At 38.3% G+C, this 22,698-nt stretch overlaps 1 protein-coding gene across 1 annotated transcript in view; it reads right to left on the bottom strand.

Moving 5' to 3' along the window:
* The window catches only part of PRODH (proline dehydrogenase 1), a 432,246-nt gene that overhangs the window by 304,827 nt on the left and 104,721 nt on the right, over window positions 1–22,698 (bottom strand). The window contains exon 3 of the mRNA XM_053702069.1: window positions 12,601–12,635. Within this exon, the coding sequence (XP_053558044.1) occupies window positions 12,601–12,635 (35 nt within the window). The remainder of the gene's footprint in view (window positions 1–12,600; window positions 12,636–22,698) is intronic.

Below are 22,698 nucleotides of genomic sequence, written 5' to 3'. Positions count from 1 at the left end.
CCCAAAAGCCCCTCTGAGAGATGTGGTAATCAAACTACTGCACTTCAAGGATAAGGTGGAAATTTTGAAATGCTTCAGGCAGAAGCAAAACCTAACCCACACAGGCATCCGAATACAGATTTTCACTGACCTAAGCCCAACAACATTGCAAAAAAGTAGGGAACCCGGGAAAAGTGTACCGCTGGGGATTCCCGGTGAGCATCATCGCAACAAGAGGAGAAACCACCATGGTCTACAAGTCTGCAGAAGACCTTCAACCCTTCTGCAAAGCCCTGAAAATAGCCATCACAACACCTGGCTCCAGGCCATCCCCCCAGGCGGACACACCTACGCTCTCTGGCAGGGTAGACCCTGCCCCAGCAGACCCTTCAGGAGAAGGCACAGATTCATAACATGGAGCAGCAGGATTTCTGTTGAACACCAGGGACAATACTTAACAGACTATACTCTCTTTTCAGACAGGACACTCATTGGCCTGGCAAGGCCACAGGTTGTATGATATATATTTATTAATCATTTTGTCTATGGGCATAATGGCTGGGATACTTCCCTCATTGTTATAGCAACTTTTTGTTTTATTTTACTGCGCCACAGGAATTGCTTCCTATAGCACTGCATTAGCAGATCAGGCGGTACTGGAGGCGTTAATTGTTATTCTATTATCTGTTAAGATTTGTTGTTAAACATCAGCCCTAATGTTTGTCATGCTCAACAGTGCAAAGCTCCTAATTCCCCAAATATGGAAATCACGGGATGCTCCAAACATAACCGTTTGGAAAAAACAGGTAGACACACTGATACAACTAGAGAGGTACCATCACATGCAAAAGGGGACCATAGACATCAACAAACTCATGCTAGATGAATGGACACAATGTAGAGCTAGGGCCATATGAATGACACCAGTCAAATATATAATACTATGCTAGTTATAACCTCACAACATACGAGCAGAGTGGGTAGAACCTATGACCCACATACAACGTTACCACTTGTTCATGTATCATATTTGTTTGCCTCTAAGGGATAGTGAACACCTCCATTATCTTGTATAAGAATTCCCTACATAAGCGGCTCGCATGGACTTGTCCGACTAGAAGCTATCACACAGATAGACTATTATCTATGGCTGCATTCCTAGGCATTCTCCGGGTGGGTGTTGCATGTACAAATAATCTCTATTCCTGTATAGTACTGCATTGCCTATGTTATTCTTGCTTCTTCTATGTCTTCTTGACATTTAATAAAGCTTTTGAAAACAAAACAAAAAATATTAAAAACTACACATTTTTTCCATTAGAAAAAAGTTTGTACGCTGCTCTTTCATGTGGCCAGTATCCCTTAAATAGGCCATTTAACACTGAGATCTTACTCTAGAAACAAATGTTAGAAAGCAGTAGTTAGGCACATTAAATTAAATGGACACCATCTAGGAATGGGAAGACTTTGCACAGTGTGAGTCACAAGAGTTCAGTGGATGTAACTGCAATCAGAGGGGCGGAGTCACATGTACCAGGCTTGCCATGTTAGCAGAGTTTGTGGTCCCTGGTTTAACTTTGGAAGGTGAGATATTTGCACTCACGAAAAGCTTAAAAAGAGTGACAGTGGGGCAGAAGTCCCAAACAGTGACATTCAAGCAGAATGCAGGAAGGTTTGCGAGTTATGTTAACAAGACTAGCCTACAAATACATACACATAAGTAAGATTGCCCCAGTTTCCTTATCACTAACCACCAATCAAAAAAAGTTACTAGCCCAGTTAATGTTTTAAATGGGGGGGCAAAAACAAAACATTTTCTACTCATCTTCTGCAAGTTCTTACTGCATAGTCTTGAAAGTTTTTCCCTTTATAGAATAAAATCAGTATATAAAATATAAAGAACATAGCAAAATGTAACCCTTGCCAGGGCCAGTCACAATTTCTAACAAGCAGCTTTGAAGTAAATAAAGCTATTGCAAACAGTTACCTATGTAAGAAGTTAAAACAGTACAAAGAAACAAAGTGCGATCAAAACCATTTTTTTTATTTGTGTAATAAATATTGGCAATTACGCCTTGTAGTGCACAACATTGGTTAAACAATTAAAATGTATGCTTACCTGGTAAATTCATTTCCTTCTTGAAAGTGAGAGTCCACGACACATTCTTACCCTATGGGAATTACACGACCGGGCCAACAGGAGGCAAAGACACCCCAAACAAAGCATTAAATATCCCTCCCACTTCCCCTACCATCCAGTAGTTCAGCCGAGGATAAGGAAAAGTGAAGAGAGATACCAAAGGGTAGAGAGGTGCAAAAAAACACCACCACTACACATTTAGTATCGGGGCGGTGTCATGGACTCTCACTGACAAGAAGGAAATACATTTATCAGGTAAGCATACATTTTATTTTCCTTCTATTGGCAGTGATAGTCCCTAAAACATTATTTAACCTATAGGAAACCAATACCCAATCTGTGAAGTTCACGAAAAGTTTGAAAAGGTAGGGAAGGCAGTCCTATTCACTATGCATCACCAACTGCAAAACCCTTTTCACAAAAGCTGCCTCCACAGAAGCAAAAACAACAAATTTGTAGAACTTTGTGAAAGTGTGCAACGATGACCTAGTTGCTGCCTTATAGATTTGTTCAACTGAGGTCTCATTCTTAAAGGCCCAAGTGGTTACCACCAAAAGGGTGGAATGAGCTGTGACGTTGTGGTATTGACCGGCTTCCAGACATGCAATGCAAATTATACTTAACCAAAAGGAAATGGTTATAGATAAGGCCCTTTGCCCATTGAAAGTATACAGGACAAATAAGGAAGAAAACTGATGAAACTCCTTAGTAGCGTGAAGGTAAAACTTCAACGCTCTGACCACGTCCAAATTATGTAACAATCTCTTCTTGGAAGATGACTAATTAGACAAAGTGAACTAAGAACTATGTTTAGTTTCCAAGGGGGGAGCAATAGGTTTGAAAACAGGTTTAATTGTAACCGGAGTCTGAACAAATTTTTTAACTTAACCCCTGGGGTAGGCCTGGGAAACAAAAATGTCCCGCCTGACGACTCTTCGGTTTAGATTTCTTGTCCTGTGGTAGGAAGGCTCCTTTTCCACCTGTATCTGTGGCAGACCCAGACCAAACAGAGACTTACCCTTGAACGACAGCAGTCTAGACTTAAACAAGTAATCTGTTATTTAAGCCACAAGGCCCTCCTAGCAAGAACCGCAAAGGTAGAGTTCTTTGCGTTTGTCGAGATAATCTCTAAAATGAGGTACTATGCTCGAGCAGGATAGTCCTGCGCTTGGCTAGTGTGAATATAGCGCCATCCACCTTAGGTACGCTGTTCCAGACCTCTGCATGGGCAGCTGGAACAGGGAACAACCTCTTAAATACCATTGAAGAGGCAAACAGAGTGCCTGGTTCTCCCATTCCTTGGAGATGATTTCAGATATAATGGATGGTGAAGGAAAAACATTCCAGTCTCTGGACCTGATCATCCTTAGGCACTTTGCCGCTTGAAACCCCCAGGGTAGTTAGAACCCTCTTCAACAAGAGCCTGAGTTGCTGTACTTTTAACCTAATCATACCTTCTTCCAAATCCTCCAACTCTTCTTCAGAGTGTTAAGAGGAAGGATGTTCACCTCCAGAGCTAAGGGTTCATCCTCAAAAGCCTGCCCATAACTGTCAGTCGTGGCCTCTGCTACCGCACCAGGGCTAGGTATGGGAGAACAATGCTTTATTTTTCTTTTCTGACACTTGGCTCACGCTCAGGGCAGCAGGTCATCCGGTAAAGGGCCTCCCCCAGCTGGGGTCGGGACTCTCTGCAAAAGCGCTTTAGAGCAACCTTAATGTACTGTTGACAGGAATCTCCGAATCGGCCGAGGCCCGAGAAGCAGCAACAGGACCTGTTGCCGATGGAATATGCAGGAGCCCATCTGTGGTCTGACCACTTGGGCCGCCTGAATAAAATGTCAGAACATAAGTCAGGCAGCAATTGCATAGTTGCACCGCAGGATTAACAGTGTTTTGCAAAGCATACACTTACTATTGTCAATGGAATTAACTGAGAAAGATTCCTCCAGACTCTCTATTAAAATAGAGTCGTCCACAATATGTGTCGTGCAAAAAGGGATTGTAATAGCCAAAAGGGGGCACGCAATGATTAGAGGAAGCCGGATTTGTCATCGCTATCCTCAATACAGAAGGAGATGCAGGCAGAGGAAAGGCGGTATGTTTACCATAACGAAATGGTAAGTATTTTTTTAAAAAAGCGTAAAGTTTCATGACTTAAAGTGTCCCTTTTTTTAATTTTATTTTTAGATACTGAGCTTTAAATCATCAAAGGGACACTGTACACAAAAAAATTATTTTGTGATTCAGATAGAGCATGCAATTTTAAGCAACTTTCTAATTTACTCCTATTATCAAATTTTCTTCGTTCTCTTGCTATCTTTATATGAAAAAGAAGGCATCTAAGCTTTTTTTCTTGGTTCAGCACTCTGGACAGCAGTTTTTGATTGGTGGATGAATTTATCCACCAATCAGCAAGGACAACCTAGGTTGTTCACCAAAAATGGGCCGGCATCTAAACTTACATTCTTGCATTTCAAATAAAGATACCAAGAGAATAAAGAAGATTTGATAATAGGAGTAAATTAGAAACTTGCTTAAAATTGTATGCTCTATCTGAATCATGAAAGAAATTTTTTGGGTACAGTGTCCCTTTAAACTTTAGAATCACTTTAAATATATTTAGCACTAGAAAAAATATTTATTGAAAAAAACACTGTGTAGCTCAAATAATACATAACAATACAGTTTTCACAGTTTATACAGTTTATGTGAGGATGTGCTTCGGAGTGGATACTTCTTGCCATGATTAAGACAATAGTAAAATAAAGAAATGCACTGCTGTCTAACTATAATCCATAAGTGGTTGAGATTTCAGTCACCTGAAGCAGTCATGAAAGAGTTCACAGCTAGAATACATTGAAATTCAGAAGTGATATGAAAGTCTAAAGAAAAACCTTGGAAATCATGCCTGCTACTATGCTGATTAGATTTACCTGCACATTATATGCATGTCAGATTGAGTGGCACAGGCTAATGTATCACTGTGGACACAAAAGTGATTAACAGGCATATATTTATTCTTGTCCTTGTGAGAACAACTTGCTAAAGTCCCTCTGTGTGCACTGAGACAGGTCATCAGCTGGTGATTTATTGACGTTTCAGTTCAGGTTTACTGACTCTAGTTAGAAGCAAAACCTTCCTTTTTTTTAAAGCAATACCTTCATTAATAGGGCTCATTAAATTTATTTTGCTTTTATGTACAAATTGTACTTGCTCCATGGTTGCTAGAACAGCCAAAACGCAAAGCCTGTAACCCAGAGAGGCAATTTTTCAGTCATCAAACTGCTGCAAATTGCCTGAACAATATATTGATTTGCATCATTCTGAAGACTGAAAAATGCCTCTCTGGCGATTGTGGTACAAGCAGAATTTTACAAAAAAAGAAGGGGACATTAAAGGGACATGAAACCCATTTTTTTTTCTTTTACGATTCAGATAGAGCATACATTTTTAAACAACTTTCCAATTTACTTCTGTTATCAGTTTTGCTTTATTCTCTTGATATCCTTTGTTTATGAAGCAGAAACGCACATCAGTAAGCCATTGAAAAGGGGCGTACAAGTACGTCCACCAATCAGCTCCAAGCTCCTTAGCCTACATAGGTATTCTTTTCAGCAAAGGATACCAAGAGCAGAAAACAAATGAGATAATAGAAGTAAATTGGAAAGTTGTTTAAAATTGTGCGCTCTATCTGAACAATGCAAGACAAATTCTTAATTTCATCTCCCTTTAATGTCTATTTAAGAATATTTCAAACGGCCTGTAGGTTTCCTCTGGACTGGAAATTTCTACGCTTTAAACTTTATGCTGTGCTTTATCCTTTCACACCCTGAAAGAGACGGGGGAAGCAGCAATGGAAAACAACATTATTTGAGGTACGGCAGCACATCATAAAAATACCATATATAGTAAAAAGGTGTTATTAACAGAAGCTCTAAGCAAATAAATGTGTTATTTAAACAGATTATCATATTCCTAAGAGGCTGAGACTTGTTTCAGGCTATTCCAATAAGTGCTTAGATTTCTGAGAAACACTTTCTAATCAATACAGATCTAATTTTCTTACTGTGACAGAAATATAGAAACTGTAATAAAATGATTTTTTTTTTTATAAAAAGAAGCCGTTTTATACACCAATGTGAGTATATTGCTTTAGAATGTCCTTATTAAAAGGCGATTTTCAATGTTTATTTTCCGGGCAGCCCTCCATTTTCAAACAGAAAGACAGTTAGATTAATGGTTCGCATGGTTGTATCCACCGGGCCACAATTAGAGCAGTCTGAGGTCATTCATTCTCCCCTTAGAGCTGCAGTAAACAGGCACTAGTACAAACTGTGCCTATATCCTTATCCTTTCTAATACACAGTTTAATTAGGGGGAAAAAAATAGCAGAGGCAGTTTTCCAATATTGCATTCTCTGCAGTGGTACACTAGGTAATAAGAGAAAACCTGGCTTACAGCTTCTTTTTTATTTTAAGTGTTTCAAATGAGGTTAAGCATTTGTTGACACAAGTTTGGCATATTTTATATACTATATTGTGCGAAACAATTCTTCTGAGATGTGGCGTACACAGGGTATAATGAAATGTAGTGAAAAAACAAAAAACAACTTTATTACTGGGATAGTGAGCACAAAAATGTCATTAAGAAACTGTAGGCAGTTTCAATAGTGGTCGACAAATCTACTTTATGATGGTTTTAGAAGTACTCAGTAGAGGAAACTTCAGGAATTATTGAGGTCTAGTATATTACAGCAAGATCTGGAATGTATAATCCCCTGCAACCAACCAGAAACTAGCACTGAAACAAATACTAAGAACATTAAAAAAGAGAGAAGCCTGAAGAATTGAGTATTTGAACTCTGTTTTACTGGTAACGTTTTCACTAGAGGCAAAGTATAAAATATATTGCTAAGTAATAGTCTGTTGAAGGTTTTTTTTTTTCTTTCTTTTAAAATTATGATTAAAAAAAAACCAAACTTGGTTTTGTTTTAACAGATTGCACAGGGCAGCAAATATGTAAATGCTGATTCATTCAAATGCTAAAGGGATATTATGATTCAAAAACGAAATTTCTTAGAATAGTACTATTTGTATAACTGATCGTAGTTAAAGGCACAGTAAAGCCAAAATGAAGCTTTCGTGATTCAGACAGCATGCAATTTAAATAACTTTACAGTTAACTTTCATTATCAAATATGCTTTATTCTCTTTGTATCCTTTGTTAAATAGTAGGCTTAGGAGTGGCTTTGCACTACTGGGTGCTAACTAAACAGACTGGGGTGAACCAATGTACAGCCACCAATAACCATCTAGCTGCTCCTAAGCCTACTTAGGAATGCTTTTCAACAAAGAATACAAAGAGAATCAGTGTTCTCCCAGGACTTTTTTAATGGGCGCACTTTACTGACCACATAACTAACATTTAAACCAACATTAAGCTACAATTAGGTAATATTAAAGGGACAGTCAAGTCAAAATTAAACTTTCATGATTTAGATAGGGCATGTTTTAAACAACTTTCCAGTACTTTTATTATCAAATTTGCTTTGTTCTCTTGGTATTCTTTGTTGAATGCTTAACTTAGGTAGGCTCATATGATAATTTCTAAACCCTTGAAGGCCATCTCTTATCTCAGTGCAATTTGACAGTTTTTCCACAGCTAGACAGTGCTAGTTCATGTGTGCCATAAAGATAATATTGTGCTCACTCATGTGAAGTTATTTATATGTCAGTACTGATTGGCTAAAATGCAAGTCTGTCAAATGAACTTAGATAAGGAGGCAGTCTGCAGAGGCTAAGATACAAGGTAATCACAGAGGTAAAAAGTATGAATTTAACAGTGATGTTTATGCAAAACTGGGGAATGGTTAATAAAGGGATTAAAGGGACAGTCTACACCAGAATTTTTATTGTTTTAAAAGATAGATAATCCCTTTATTACCCATTCCCCAGTTTTGCATAACTAACACAGTTATATTAATATACTTTAAACCTCTGTAATTATCTTGTATATAAGCCTCTGCAAACTGCCCCTTTATTTCAGTTCTTTTGACAGACTTGCAGTTTAGCCAATCAGTGCCTGCTCCCAGATAACTTCACGTGCACGAGCACAGTTATCTATATGAAATACATTAACTAACACCCTCTAGTGGTGAAAAACAGTTAAAATGGATTCTGAAAAGAGGTGGCCTTCAAGATCTAAGAAATTAGCATATGAACCTCCTAGGTTAAGCTTTCAACTAAGAATACCAAGAGAACAAAGCAAAATTGGTGATAAAAGTAAATTGGAAAATTGTTTAAAATGACATGCTCTATCTGAATCATGAAAGTTTATATTGGCCTAGACTGTCCTTTTAAACAAAAACATTTTTGGTGTAGACCGTCCCTTTAACATTCCTTAAATATTTATTGCACAGATTATCATTAAAAACATTTATGGTAAATTATGAAATTATATTTCGGTGTTGAATAGCAAAAATGTTTACAAAGTATTACACTGCTACCATTTAGTTACTTCATAATGTCACCGGATGGCAACATTTTCTGTGAAGAACACTGAGAATGAAGCAAAATTGGTAAGTTTAATTTGTAATTTATTGTTCACATATCTGTGCAACCAATGTGTGGGGTACTTAAAGACCTGCTTAGAAGCCATAAGTATTGCTGCTCCCGAGGAAGACATAGGTGGGGCACAAATAAGGACCAGCATTTAGCTGCCATTCATTGTCTATTTCCTGCTTAGGAGCTGCAAGGTTATACATTTAGCTAGAGAGCATAAGTAATTAAACAATTACACGCTGTAACAATTTAGAGCAATGATGGCCAACTTTCTAGCACATGGAGCCTCGGATTAATATTTTAGAAGCCTTAAAGGCTGCATATAAATGTATGGCTATTAAACAAACAAAAAATTAAATGGCCAATAATGTTCAGTCGCACATGACAAGGTTTAGGTAAGGTAGCAGGGTACTCTCATTCAGTCTGCGTTCACCCTCCAGAGGGCTCTTTTGAGTGGTGTTTACCCCAACGCACACAGTTTTTGTTCTGCTTTTCCCTCAAAACTACAGTACACGTTCTGCTTTTCCCATGAAGGGCCACAAAAAAATAGTACCAAGGGCCACCAGTTGGCCATCCCTGATTTAGAGCATACCACTTTTTCATCTGCCCCTTTAACCATGACAGAAAGAGACAAAATGTTATTAAATACATCTATAATATGTCTGACTTCTTAGCAAAGGGCTGATCTAAATACTGTATTATGTGCTATATACAGAAGGTTGAGACTCAAATGGTTTTTATCTGTGTGGTCTATATTTTTTTAAACAGAAAAGAATGATTAATAAATATAGAAAATTCCAGTTACAGTAAATACTCTAGGAATCAGTATTAGTAGAGAAAAGTAACAACCTTATATACCTATTTGTACTCTAAAAATAATAATATGAATGCTATATTGTGTGTTAAAGCATGCAGGCCGTATCACATGGGCAACAGCTCTCAATGAGCAATTGTATGATTTACTTGTGACCTTAGTGACTATTACTCACCTCCTTCCTTCTATACGATTCCTTTATATGCGTGCGTTGAAGAGATAGAAAACCCAAAACTTTTATTTTGTGATTCAATTTAAAAAAAAGTTTCCAGTTAACTTCTATTATCAAATTTGCTTTGTTCCCTTGATATTCTTTGTTGAAGTGGCACCTAATAAAAGAGTGCTGCCATCTAGTGCTCTTGCAAATGGATCACATTCTTGCAAAACTGCTGCCATATAAAGCTCCAGACATGTGCGCGCTCCGGAGCTTACGTCCCTACTTTTCAAACAAAAGATACCAAAAGAACAAAGACATTTTGATAAAAGTATAGTCTGAATCATGAATAGGAAAAATTTGGGTTTCATATCCCTTTAAAGAAAGTGAAGCTTGATGGTCACAATAGCCACACAGCTGATATAAGGATCACAAATGGCGCCACAGAAGGTGGTATCCTTCTGATCCTTGTTTCTTAGCGTTTTTTGTTGAAGAATTGAGAAATTAAAACATTGGACTAAAACTTTTAAACCAATATGAAGAAAAACAAATTGCAGCCTATGCACTGTGATCTGAAATGTTGTGTCTAATTTATAAATCTTCATATTTACAGCTAGAGAGGAGTGATGGCCTCGAATGGAAAGGGTCTACCTTTAAATCTGTTTCCATTCTACTGGGCATTACTAAATATCACACACTTAAAGGAACATTACACTGTAAAAACTTTCTATAAGCATAGTATTGAGGTTATTCCCCACCTCCCTTTAGTCGCATGTTTAAATAAAGCTTTCACTGCATTCCAGTGCCGACATGTTTGCACATGTGCAACAACACTCCTTCAGATACCTGCAGTGCAACCAAGGTTCCAAAATAACAGCACCCATTATTTGAGGGAAGTGCATGAAATGCATTTAGTGTTTAATATCCCTTTAAACTCGCTTCCTACAAGCTCCTCATGCAGTCATACGTAATTGCTTGTTTTTTCTCCAAATGTTTCTACTGTATCTAATGTCACTTCAATGACTACAAATTCCTGCTCCCATACATGTTTACCTGTCACCTGCTCTAAAACCCAAGTCCTTGCAGATCACCAACCATGAGGCTCTACTGTAAAAGAGGATATAATATTTACAGATACTTTCCAATCAACTTCTTCCATTTCTTACCAAAGACTGGCACATCTATAGATCTCAACAACAAATATCTCTGACTTTCATTACTTTTGCAGTTGCTTTTATCTCCAAATAAAATGACAAACTAAAAAAAAAAATCCCTAAAAAGTAATAAACTTTTGAATTCAATGATGCTTTTCACACAAAGATACAGACTTTTATATGGGTTTCAAGAGAAATTTGAAATGGTTGTACAGTTTTGACACAAATTGGTAGATTTCTTGTACAATACACTTCCATAGAGGAGAAAAGCTCTTGCAGCATGTCAGGGATATTGAAGTTTCGATAATTGTGAAGTCACAGCTCTTCCCTTCAAAAACAACAGACTATTCATATATTGTCTTCTCCCCTCTACAACACACATGAACTCTATTCCTTTCTCTCACTCCTCAGTCAACCATGTTCCACTGACACTCATCATCTTTCTTTTACCATCGTCCTCCTCTTCACAGCTGGGGGATGTCTCGCCTAACCCAGGTACACGCTCTCTCTTGCCAGTTCACTAAAATTTAGCCTACATAACCCTCTCATTAACTGTACTTCTGCAAATAACCCACAACTATATTTTCTCACTCATCTCCAACTACTCCCCCAACCCGTACTCTTCGATGAACCTCTGACCTAAGCCTCACAACTCATTATTTGTACCTCCCTCTCTCGCTTCCAAGTTTTCTAAAGCGCTGCTCCTGTCCTCTGGAACTTTCTACCTTGCTTCTTCAGGTGCTCAAACCCACCAGTTCTGAGAGTCCTCCAAACTCTCCTGTTTTTTTATCCTAACCAAAATAAATCTTCAACTGTCTTCACTAGCTACTGCATCTACAATCTGTGTTACAAGCTACCCCAAATCTATTGTGTCTGCACCCTCAACCTGAAGACTAAGCTCTTTGGAGCAGGGACCACCTACTCCTCCTTTACTAGTTTGTTTATTCTGTTATGTATTTTTATCTTACCACAAATCTTTGTCATTATATGTCCTTACCTTTGAACCCAAAGCTACAGAATTTTGTGGCGCTATATAAATAAATTATAATTTAGTGCCAATAAAAAAAAAAATGCATTTAGCTTGGTGTGTATCTGTTCATGCGGGGTATCTTTTTAAATATTGCTGAAAGAGTGAGAAGGGAATTTGTTTTGTTTAGAAATAAGAAGCTGAAACAATATAAGGCATTTAGTTTTTTTAACTAGAATGTCCCTTCAAGCAGGCCAAGAACATTTCACAGCAAGTTATATGGCCAGAAGCAGAGTTTCATGTTTACACAACACATCCCTGTCAAAAGAAAATAAATGAACAGAGGAAGTGAGCAGCCTATGGCACCTTGGGAGGGAGTTCGACAAGTTTGTCAAACAATCCTATTTCGTGAGCTGTGGGTCATGGAAAAACGCAACAAAATCTAACATTTGAGTAATTACAGAAAATTTAGCAGATATAAAACGGTCAGTTTCATTGATGCAACACAAAAGCATTAAGCAGTGGGTTATACTTAAAGGGACACTAAACCCACATTTGTTTCTTTCACGATTCAGATAGAGTATGCTATTTCAAGCAACTTTCTAATTTACTCCTATTATCAATTTTTTTTTGTTTTCTTGCTATCTTTATGTGAAAAAAGCAGGAATCTAAGCTTAGGAGCTAGCCAATTAATGGTTCTGCACCTGGGAAGCGCTTGCTGATTGGTGGCTAAATGTAGCCACCAATAAGCAAGCGCTATCCAGGGTGCTAAACCAAAAATGGGCCAGCTGTGAAAAAAAAACAAAAAACAAAAACAAAACTGAAGCCTTACCATCATTTTCCTTTTCAACTTCAGCAGTGCAAGATCTAAAAGACAAAAGTATTGTAATACACCATCAACAGCTGGTTCAGTCAGGTACATTTAAATATATTTACATTAAATCTAATTAACATCTCATTTTTGCAAAAATAACAAATCTAATTCACATAAATGTACTGTGATAATGGTCACTGAAATTAATTACATGATAACAGAAAATCTGGAATTTCATTCATAACAATATTTCTGCTTTTAATAGTTTGGTAATTTATCATTTGTTCATTTTGGAAATGTACAAAAAGGAAAACAAGTACAAGTAATTTCTTTATCACACAAATATAAAGCCAGAGTAGGGGGGGGGGGGTCATGTGAATTTTTAGCATTATGGAAAATCAAATTACCTACTGAATCACAGCCAGAAACAGCTGATGTCTTACTGACGCTCAATGCAATCATGTGTCAAACAAACAAGCCCTCTACTTCTCAACCAATAGGAGCAGGGGTTGTGAGAGGAAGGTGGAAATTTGTTCTGCAAATACCATTAGCATTTCAGTGTTAGGCAACCTCTGGCAGAACACCAAGGATTTCTTGGAACTGCTGAGTAACATTATCATCAGAATAAAATCCTGCAAAATATTTTGTGATGAAATTATTTACATCTATTAAATCCAGTACAACCACATTTATTGTACATGTTACCTACATCTGTATGTGCAAAACACACAGTATTTGAACATCCTTAAAGAGACACTTGGGTTTTATTAAATTTTCATGATTCAGATACAGCATGTAATTTTAAACAACTTTCCAATTTACTTCCATTCCATTAAAAAAAATGTGCACAGTCTTTTATATTTACACTTTTTTGAGTCACCAGCTCCTACTGAGCATGTGCAAGAACTCAGACTATACGTATATGCATTTGTGATTGGCTGATTGCTATCACATGGTACAGGGGGAGTGGAATTATACATAACCTTGAAATGTGTTAGAAAAGAATCTACTACTCATTTGAAATTCAGAGTAAATGCTATTGTATTGTCTTGTTATCTTGCATTTGTTGATTATGAAAATCTATTGTGTTTACTGGTCCTTTAAACACAAACTCTCCTACTCCACCCAACCACCTGATTTGCTGAGACAAACAAAGTATTCTGAAATACTTAGACATATGGCTGTGCCATGTAAACTAAATAGACATACCCTGACACCCAAAAAAGCAATACAAAAAGTTAACTTTTAATGTAATAAAAATGCATATTAAAAGTTATATTATAGATAATGAGAGGAACAACTTCGAACAGCAGTTTTGGACTCTGTGGGCTGTCTCAAAAAGCATGAAAGCAAAAGATTAAATTAACAAAAGTATATCAACCTCCATTTTATAAGGAATAGTGCGTGTGAGAGAGAAAAAGGGAAAGAAAGAGAGAGAGAGAAAAAGGGAAAGAAAGAGAGAGAGAGTAAAAGGGAAAGAAAGAGAGAGAGAGAGAGAGAGAAAGAGAGAGAGAAAGAGAAAGAGAAAAAGAGAAAGAGAGAAAGAGAAAGAGAGAAAGAGAGAAAGAGAGAAAGAGAGAAAGAGAGAAAGAGAGAAAGAGAGAAAGAGAAAGAGAAAAAGATAAAGAGAGAAAGAGAGAAAGAGAGAGAGAAAGAGAGAGAGAAAGAGAGAGAGAAAGAGAGAAAGAGAGAAAGAGAGAAAGAGAGAAAGAGAAGAGAGAGAGAGAGAGAGAGAGAGAGAGACCGACCATTTGATATTTTGCTTTGTGATCGTCACTCCTAAATTTTCAAGTCTAGAAGCCCCCATGTGTATACAAATACTGAAGCTACCATATCCATGTTAACATAATTTACATGGCCACTTGCAGTAAGTTAAAAGAAATGGCATCAATTGCTGGGTATCATTGCAATACATTAGTCTTTATTCTGGTTGCTAGGTTTATAAATGTTTGAAAGAAAACATGTGAAAGTATTGAAGCATTATTCTAAATATTCAAATGCCATTTAAAAACCAATGCTAGTGAAAAATTTTAGCACAGTAACTCAAACATATAGAAAATTAACAATTTATCTTTATAAGGGCTTTTGACCAGAACTTGCAAGTGACAGCTGTTACATACAGATACCATACATTTATTGCATATGAATGCAGATGACATATCAGATTTGTTCAATCTCAGATCCTGGGGCCACAATACAGCCCTCTGTTGCTTTCTATTTTGCCCCCTTCTCCATCCCACAATAAATGCTGGCTTATTCTGTATGTATGACCCACTGTATGTGTTTCTGGGTTATTATCTTTATTAGTAGATTTGTGGGATTCATCTTACTAAATAACTGCTTATTTGAAATATGTTAAATTAAATACAAAATATATATTTTTCTCTATAAACCAAAAATTGGTTCACTAGCTTTTCAAATTATGCGGTCTCATGTTCTTTAAATAGTAAGAACCTATTAACCCTTTTGCATCCAGAGAGAGTTAAAACTCTATCCTCTTTAGTATCCAAGGGGTTAAACCAGGACTTGCCAATCCTAGACCCACTTTAAAAAAAAAAAAATGGGTGAGTCTGGGTGGTACCGTCATACTACTTACCATCATAAGGGAACTTCCCAACATGCTGAGCAACTAATTCAGGGATGGGGAACCTTGGCACTCTGTTTCAGAACTACATTCCCCATGATGCTTAGGCACTCTGAAGTCCAGTTGACCATCATGGGGAATGTAGTTCTGAAACATCTGAAGGGCCAAGGTTTCCCATCCCTGAACTAAATGAAGGAGTGTGGCTGTTGAAAACAGAAGCAAAACACTTCAGCTGCAGAAAAGAAAAAAAAGAGAGAAAAAGACAACACTGCAGCTGTTTCACATACAGTTGGCTTAAAATATCTTTTTTTTTTATACAATATTTTTCTCTGGCCTGTAAATATGTAGGGCAGCTAAACCTGATTGTGCTTAGAATCTGTGTACTCACTTTGTTCTTCCTAGGCCCCACAGCAATGAAAGAGTTAATGAGTCATTAAAATTAATTCATAAAATTGTTAAAATACAAACAAAAACCTGCACATGATTTATTTTTCTCCTTACAAGCCTATACACTTATAAAGCAGATGCCCCAACATGTATCTATTTCTAGGGAATAAAGATTGACAGCAGAAAACCCTTATAATTAAAAGAGGACTGTAGCTAACAGGCAGGATTACAACAGATAACAAGAACAGTTGAAATGCTTAAAAAAATAAATTGCATTTCGTTCAAAGAATGGCCATTAACGAAAGCTTTATTGGAAACAACATTCAATAAGTAGATACATGTACATTATAGAATGTTATATAGACAAAAGGATATAGCTGCTGTGCAGACTGCGTGTGACATCAATTAGTCTCGCTGCAAATGAGAATTGTATTGTGAAGTTCTATTGTTGATGGTTAGAAATTCTACAGAGAAAACTAAGCTTATAGCAACACATGCAATTCCCAGACCAACAGTGCTGTCTAACAACTTTCTTTTACAGCTTGTTAAACTGTCTGCTGTTCTCTGTGCTGCAGAGTGGAAACATAAAGCAGTAGCAAAAGGTGCAGATAAGGATTTCTGTCTTTTTAAATTGGAAGAAACACAAAGTAACTACATGAACAGGCAGGATTTACGTAGCAATAAATCCAGCAGGTGTGAAGATCAAATCATGCAGAAAGATAGGAGGATCACCTGCTCCAAACATAAATATACATTTGTCGTTGCAATGTTCTTTAAAGACTGGAGGGCCAGATCTCTATTGACTTGTTATAATGGAAATAATACACAAGACAGAACAGAAGGTAACTTTTTGCTACATTTTGGCACCATATCAGAGCAGCCAAGAACATTTTCAACAACAATCTATTTGAGGGTATCCAAAATATAGAGACTCATTACAGCTTGTTACTAAGGCCAGTAACGTAAGGGACTACTGACTTCTTGCTCTGGAACATTGACACTTAAATCAAATAGGTACTACTGCTATAGCCATGATTCCCTAAATGCGAACCAGCCCTCATCACAATAATTCAGAAGCAGGGATAACCTGCCCCAGACTGCTTATGAATTCTAAGTACAGCCCAGTCCGCCAACATATATATATTTTTTTTTATATATATATCTTTATTCATCGCCGATAAATACAATTAGCAACAAAACAAAAAATCACATTTGTTGTCATATATATACAGAACTGAAAGAATAATTTAACAGATATAGCAATCCAGCATATGACAATAATATCTCGGCATTTTTGTAACTAGCTCCTAACAGGACAATGCTGAGAGGAGAGTCAAAAAGAAAAAAAAAGAAAAAAGAATAGGAAAAAAAAAAAAAAACCCTCCTTCCCCTGATCCCTATTACGATTAATACTAAATTTCTGTAACATTTGATATCCATGAATGTGGGAAAAGATCCAATATAATCATCGCTGCAAAACTAACTGAGGACGTAAAAGGTGCTAGAATCTGTTTTTGTATAGGCGCAAGATAAGAGTTAATAATGGGATACCAGCCAAGTAAAAAAAATTTACTTCTGGTTTCTGAGGCATCCTGTAAATGGTATGATTCAAAAATAATTTGATCTTGAATGACATGCAGAATCTCAGAGAATGCAGGCCCTTTTTTTGCTTTCCATTTTTTAAGAATACTCTGTCTTACCGCTAATATTAAAGTATTCAGTGAACAGGTCCAATACCTATCTTGACTACTCGAGGACTCAATCAATAGGATAATATCCCGGAACGTGAGAGAGACAGATACACCGTGTAAGTTATTAAATCAATATATAAGTTTCAACCATAGCTGATTTATCCCAGGGCATGCCCAAAACATATGCAGTAAGTCCGCTTCCTTGTATGCACATCTGGGGCAGCAAGCTGACCTAGATGGATAAAACCGAGCCAGTTTAACAGGATGGAGATAAAAATTATTTATTAGTTTCATATGAGATTCCTTCCAAATTGAGGGGACTTTGCAACTATCCAGGGTCTTGAAGCTCTGTGTGATTCTATGCGGATCTGTATCCCGGTTAGACCTGCTCCATAGACCACTAATCTTATTTAAGACCCCTTGAGTTTGCTTTGAGAGCATAATATCATAAATTAGTGAGATTGAAGTGACACCAGCCACGAATCTCTGTAATAAGATTCTGACATCGGACCATGCAATAGATATGGGAAGCTTCCAGTCCTGTGTCACAATAAAATGTCGTACCTGGAAAAACGCAAATAAGTCTGATCTGGGTAACTGATAAAGAGCAAACAAAGTTTCACCCTCTAGAACTAGATCGTCTGAGCCGATAAATTGACAAATCCGACTTAAGCCCTTTTCGGCCCAGCTCTTAAAAGTATTTTGATGTATACCGGGGGAAAATAAGGGGTTACCCTGAATAGGAAGAAATTCTGAAAAGGAGAAATCTATTTCCAGAGATTTACAAAATTTATGCCAAGCCTGAACTATATTTTTAAATGTTATAATTGAAGAAATGTTAAAAGGTAATTGTCGCGGCTTACAATGTAATATAGCTGATAGTGCAAAAGGGTATATCAACAGAGACTCCTGTACAAAGGAGGAAAATATATCTGTTCTTGCCAGCCAATCAATTGCAATTTTTACCAACGCTGCAATATTATATAGATTGATATCTGGAAGTGATAAGCCACCAGCCCATGATTTCTGCATTAGCCTGGATAATGCAATGCGTGGTTTTTTATTTTGCCAAATAAATTTAGAAAAATAACAGTACAAATTTCTTCAATCCCAGTTAGTTATAAATAAAGGCAGATTTTGAATTGGGTAAAGAAGGCGTGGAAAGATGATAGTTTTAACCAGATTCACTCTCGCCGTTAATGATATAGGGAAAGAGGTCCATAATTGCAGATCTTTTTTAATTTTTTGAAATAAAGGAACATAATTATCTGTATACCAGTGCTTCAGATTCTTATGTAGTAAAATACCCAGATAATTAACCAAATCTACCTCTTTAAACGGATTGTTAGGGTACCTCGAGGCTACTTTCCCTATAAACATTAATTCACTTTTTTCCGTATTCACTTTATAGCCTGAAAACGAGCTAAATTCCTCTAATAACTGCATCAAAATCGGAATAGATTGCTGTGTATTTTCTAGAAACACTAGAACATCGTCCGCATATAGCAACGTGTTTAAACGAAGAGACCCTATTGCAATCCCTGATAGACTGTTTCTTAGTCTTATCGCAAGAGGCTCTAATGCTGTATTAAACAGCAAGGGAGACAGTGGGCATCCTTGCCGTGTACCTCGCTGCAGTGTTATTTTAGGCGAGATCATCCCATTTACGAGTATTTATGATATGGGCTTCGAGTAGATTCTATGAATAAATTGCAAAAAGTTCCCTTTTATCCCAAATTTCCAGAGTGAAATGAAAAGATGATCCCATACTATAGAGTCAAACGCTTTAACTGCGTCTAATGTAAGGACGGCCATATCATTACAACTACTTGCACTGGATTTTTGCTCCGCATTCCACGCATAATCTATCAATGTAGTTAATTTCCGTATATTTTTAGAGGCATTCCTATTAATCATGAATCCCGTCTGATCCGAGTGAATAAGTTTCTGTAGACAAAAAGATAATCTATCAGCTAAGATAGAGGCTAAGATCTTATAATCAGAATTTAAAACTGATATCGGCCTGTAAGAGCCTGGGTCCTCCGCATCTTTCCCCTTTTTTAATATAAGAGAGATGTTGGCCATTGAAAAAACAGAATTTATGTTTACCTGATAAATTACTTTCTCCAACGGTGTGTCCGGTCCACGGCGTCATCCTTACTTGTGGGATATTCTCTTCCCCAACAGGAAATGGCAAAGAGCCCAGCAAAGCTGGTCACATGATCCCTCCTAGGCTCCGCCTTCCCCAGTCATTCGACCGACGTAAAGGAGGAATATTTGCATAGGAGAAATCATATGATACCGTGGTGACTGTAGTTAAAGAAAATAAATTATCAGACCTGATTAAAAAAACCAGGGCGGGCCGTGGACCGGACACACCGTTGGAGAAAGTAATTTATCAGGTAAACATAAATTCTGTTTTCTCCAACATAGGTGTGTCCGGTCCACGGCGTCATCCTTACTTGTGGGAACCAATACCAAAGCTTTAGGACACGGATGAAGGGAGGGAGCAAATCAGGTCACCTAGATGGAAGGCACCACGGCTTGCAAAACCTTTCTCCCAAAAATAGCCTCAGAAGAAGCAAAAGTATCAAATTTGTAAAATTTAGTAAAAGTGTGCAGTGAAGACCAAGTCGCTGCCTTACATATCTGATCAACAGAAGCCTCGTTCTTGAAGGCCCATGTGGAAGCCACGGCCCTAGTGGAATGAGCTGTGATTCTTTCAGGAGGCTGCCGTCCGGCAGTCTCGTAATCCAATCTGATGATGCTTTTAAGCCAAAAAGAGAAAGAGGTAGAAGTTGCTTTTTGACCTCTCCTTTTACCAGAATAAACAACAAACAAGGAAGATGTTTGTCTAAAATCCTTTGTAGCATCTAAATAGAATTTTAGAGCACGAACTACATCCAAATTGTGCAACAAACGTTCCTTCTTTGAAACTGGATTCGGACACAAAGAAGGCACGACTATCTCCTGGTTAATGTTTTTGTTAGAAACAACTTTCGGAAGAAAACCAGGTTTAGTACGCAAAACCACCTTATCTGCATGGAACACCAGATAAGGAGGAGAACACTGCAGAGCAGATAACTCTGAAACTCTTCTAGCAGAAGAAATTGCAACCAAAAACAAAACTTTCCAAGATAATAACTTAATATCAACGGAATGTAAGGGTTCAAACGGAACCCCCTGAAGAACTGAAAGAACTAAATTGAGACTCCAAGGAGGAGTCAAAGGTTTGTAAACAGGCTTGATTCTAACCAGAGCCTGAACAAAAGCTTGAACATCTGGCACAGCCGCCAGCTTTTTGTGAAGTAAAACAGATAAAGCAGAAATCTGTCCCTTCAAAGAACTTGCAGATAATCCTTTCTCCAAACCCTCTTGTAGAAAGGATAGAATCTTAGGAATTTTTATCTTGTTCCATGGGAATCCTTTAGATTCACACCAACAGGTATATTTTTTCCATATTTTATGGTAAATTTTTCTAGTTACAGGCTTTCTGGCCTGAACAAGAGTATCAATGACAGAATCTGAGAACCCTCGCTTTGATAAAATCAAGCGTTCAATCTCCAAGCAGTCAGTTGGAGTGAGACAAGATTCGGATGTTCGAACGGACCTTGAACAAGAAGGTCCCGTCTGAAAGGTAGCTTCCATGGTGGAGCCGATGACATATTCACCAGGTCTGCATACCAAGTCCTGCGTGGCCACGCAGGAGCTATCAAGATCACCGATGCCCTCTCCTGATAGATCCTGGCTACCAGCCTGGGGATGAGAGGAAACGGTGGGAATACATACGCTAGTTTGAAGGTCCAAGGTGCTACTAGTGCATCTACTAGAGTCGCCTTGGGATCCCTGGATCTGGACCCATAGCAAGGAACCTTGAAGTTCTGACGAGAGGCCATCAGATCCATGTCTGGACTGCCCCACAACTGAGTAATTTGGGCAAAGATTTCCGGATGGAGTTCCCACTCCCCCGGATGAAATGACTGACGACTCAGAAAATCCGCTTCCCAATTTTCCACCCCTGGAATGTGGATTGCAGACAAGTGGCAGGAGTGAGACTCCGCCCAATGAATGATTTTGGTCACTTCTTCCATCGCCAGGGAACTCCTTGTTCCCCCCTGATGGTTGATGTACGCAACAGTCGTCATGTTGTCCGATTGAAACCGTATGAATTTGGCCTTTGCTAGCTGAGGCCAAGCCTTGAGAGCATTGAATATCGCTCTTAGTTCCAGAATATTTATCGGGAGAAGAGATTCTTCCCGAGACCAAAGACCCTGAGCTTTCAGGAGTCCCCAGACCGCGCCCCAGCCCACCAGACTGGCGTCGGTCGTGACAATGACCCACTCTGGTCTGCGGAAGCTCATCCCCTGTGACAGGTTGTCCAGGGACAGCCACCAACGGAGTGAATCTCTGGTCCTCTGATCTACTTGTATCGTCGGAGACAAGTCTGTATAGTCCCCATTCCACTGACTGAGCATGCACAGTTGTAATGGTCTCAGATGAATTCGCGCAAAAGGAACTATGTCCATTGCCGCGACCATCAAACCTATTACTTCCATGCACTGCGCTATGGAAGGAAGAGGAACAGAATGAAGTACTTGACAAGAGTTTAGAAGTTTTGATTTTCTGGCCTCTGTCAGAAAAATCCTCATTTCTAAGGAGTCTATTATTGTTCCCAAGAAGGGAACTCTTGTTGACGGAGATAGAGAACTTTTTTCTACGTTCACTTTCCACCCGTGAGATCTGAGAAAGGCCAGGACGATGTCCGTGTGAGCCTTTGCTTGTGGAAGGGACGACGCTTGAATCAGAATGTCGTCCAAGTAAGGTACTACTGCAATGCCCCTTGGTCTTAGCACCGCTAGAAGGGACCCCAGTACCTTTGTGAAAATTCTTGGAGCAGTGGCTAATCCGAACGGAAGTGCCACAAACTGGTAATGCTTGTCCAGAAAGGCGAACCTTAGGAACCGATGATGTTCCTTGTGGATAGGAATATGTAGATACGCATCCTTTAAATCCACCGTGGTCATGAATTGACCTTCCTGGATGGAAGGAAGAATTGTTCGAATGGTTTCCATTTTGAACGATGGAACCTTGAGAAACTTGTTTAGGATCTTGAGATCTAAGATTGGTCTGAATGTTCCCTCTTTTTTGGGAACTATGAACAGATTGGAGTAGAACCCCATCCCTTGTTCTCCTAATGGAACAGGATGAATCACTCCCATTTTTAACAGGTCTTCTACACAATGTAAGAATGCCTGTTTTTTTATGTGGTCTGAAGACAATTGAGACCTGTGGAACCTCCCCCTTGGGGGAAGCCCCTTGAATTCCAGAAGATAACCTTGGGAGACTATTTCCAGCGCCCAAGGATCCAGAACATCTCTTGCCCAAGCCTGAGCGAAGAGAGAGAGTCTGCCCCCCACCAGATCCGGTCCCGGATCGGGGGCCAACATCTCATGC

The sequence above is a fragment of the Bombina bombina genome, chromosome 2 (genome assembly GCF_027579735.1).
Source record: "Bombina bombina isolate aBomBom1 chromosome 2, aBomBom1.pri, whole genome shotgun sequence".
Classification (NCBI taxonomy): domain Eukaryota; kingdom Metazoa; phylum Chordata; class Amphibia; order Anura; family Bombinatoridae; genus Bombina; species Bombina bombina.
Note: the sequence above shows the minus strand (reverse complement) of the source record. Positions and strands in the feature narration are given on the sequence as shown.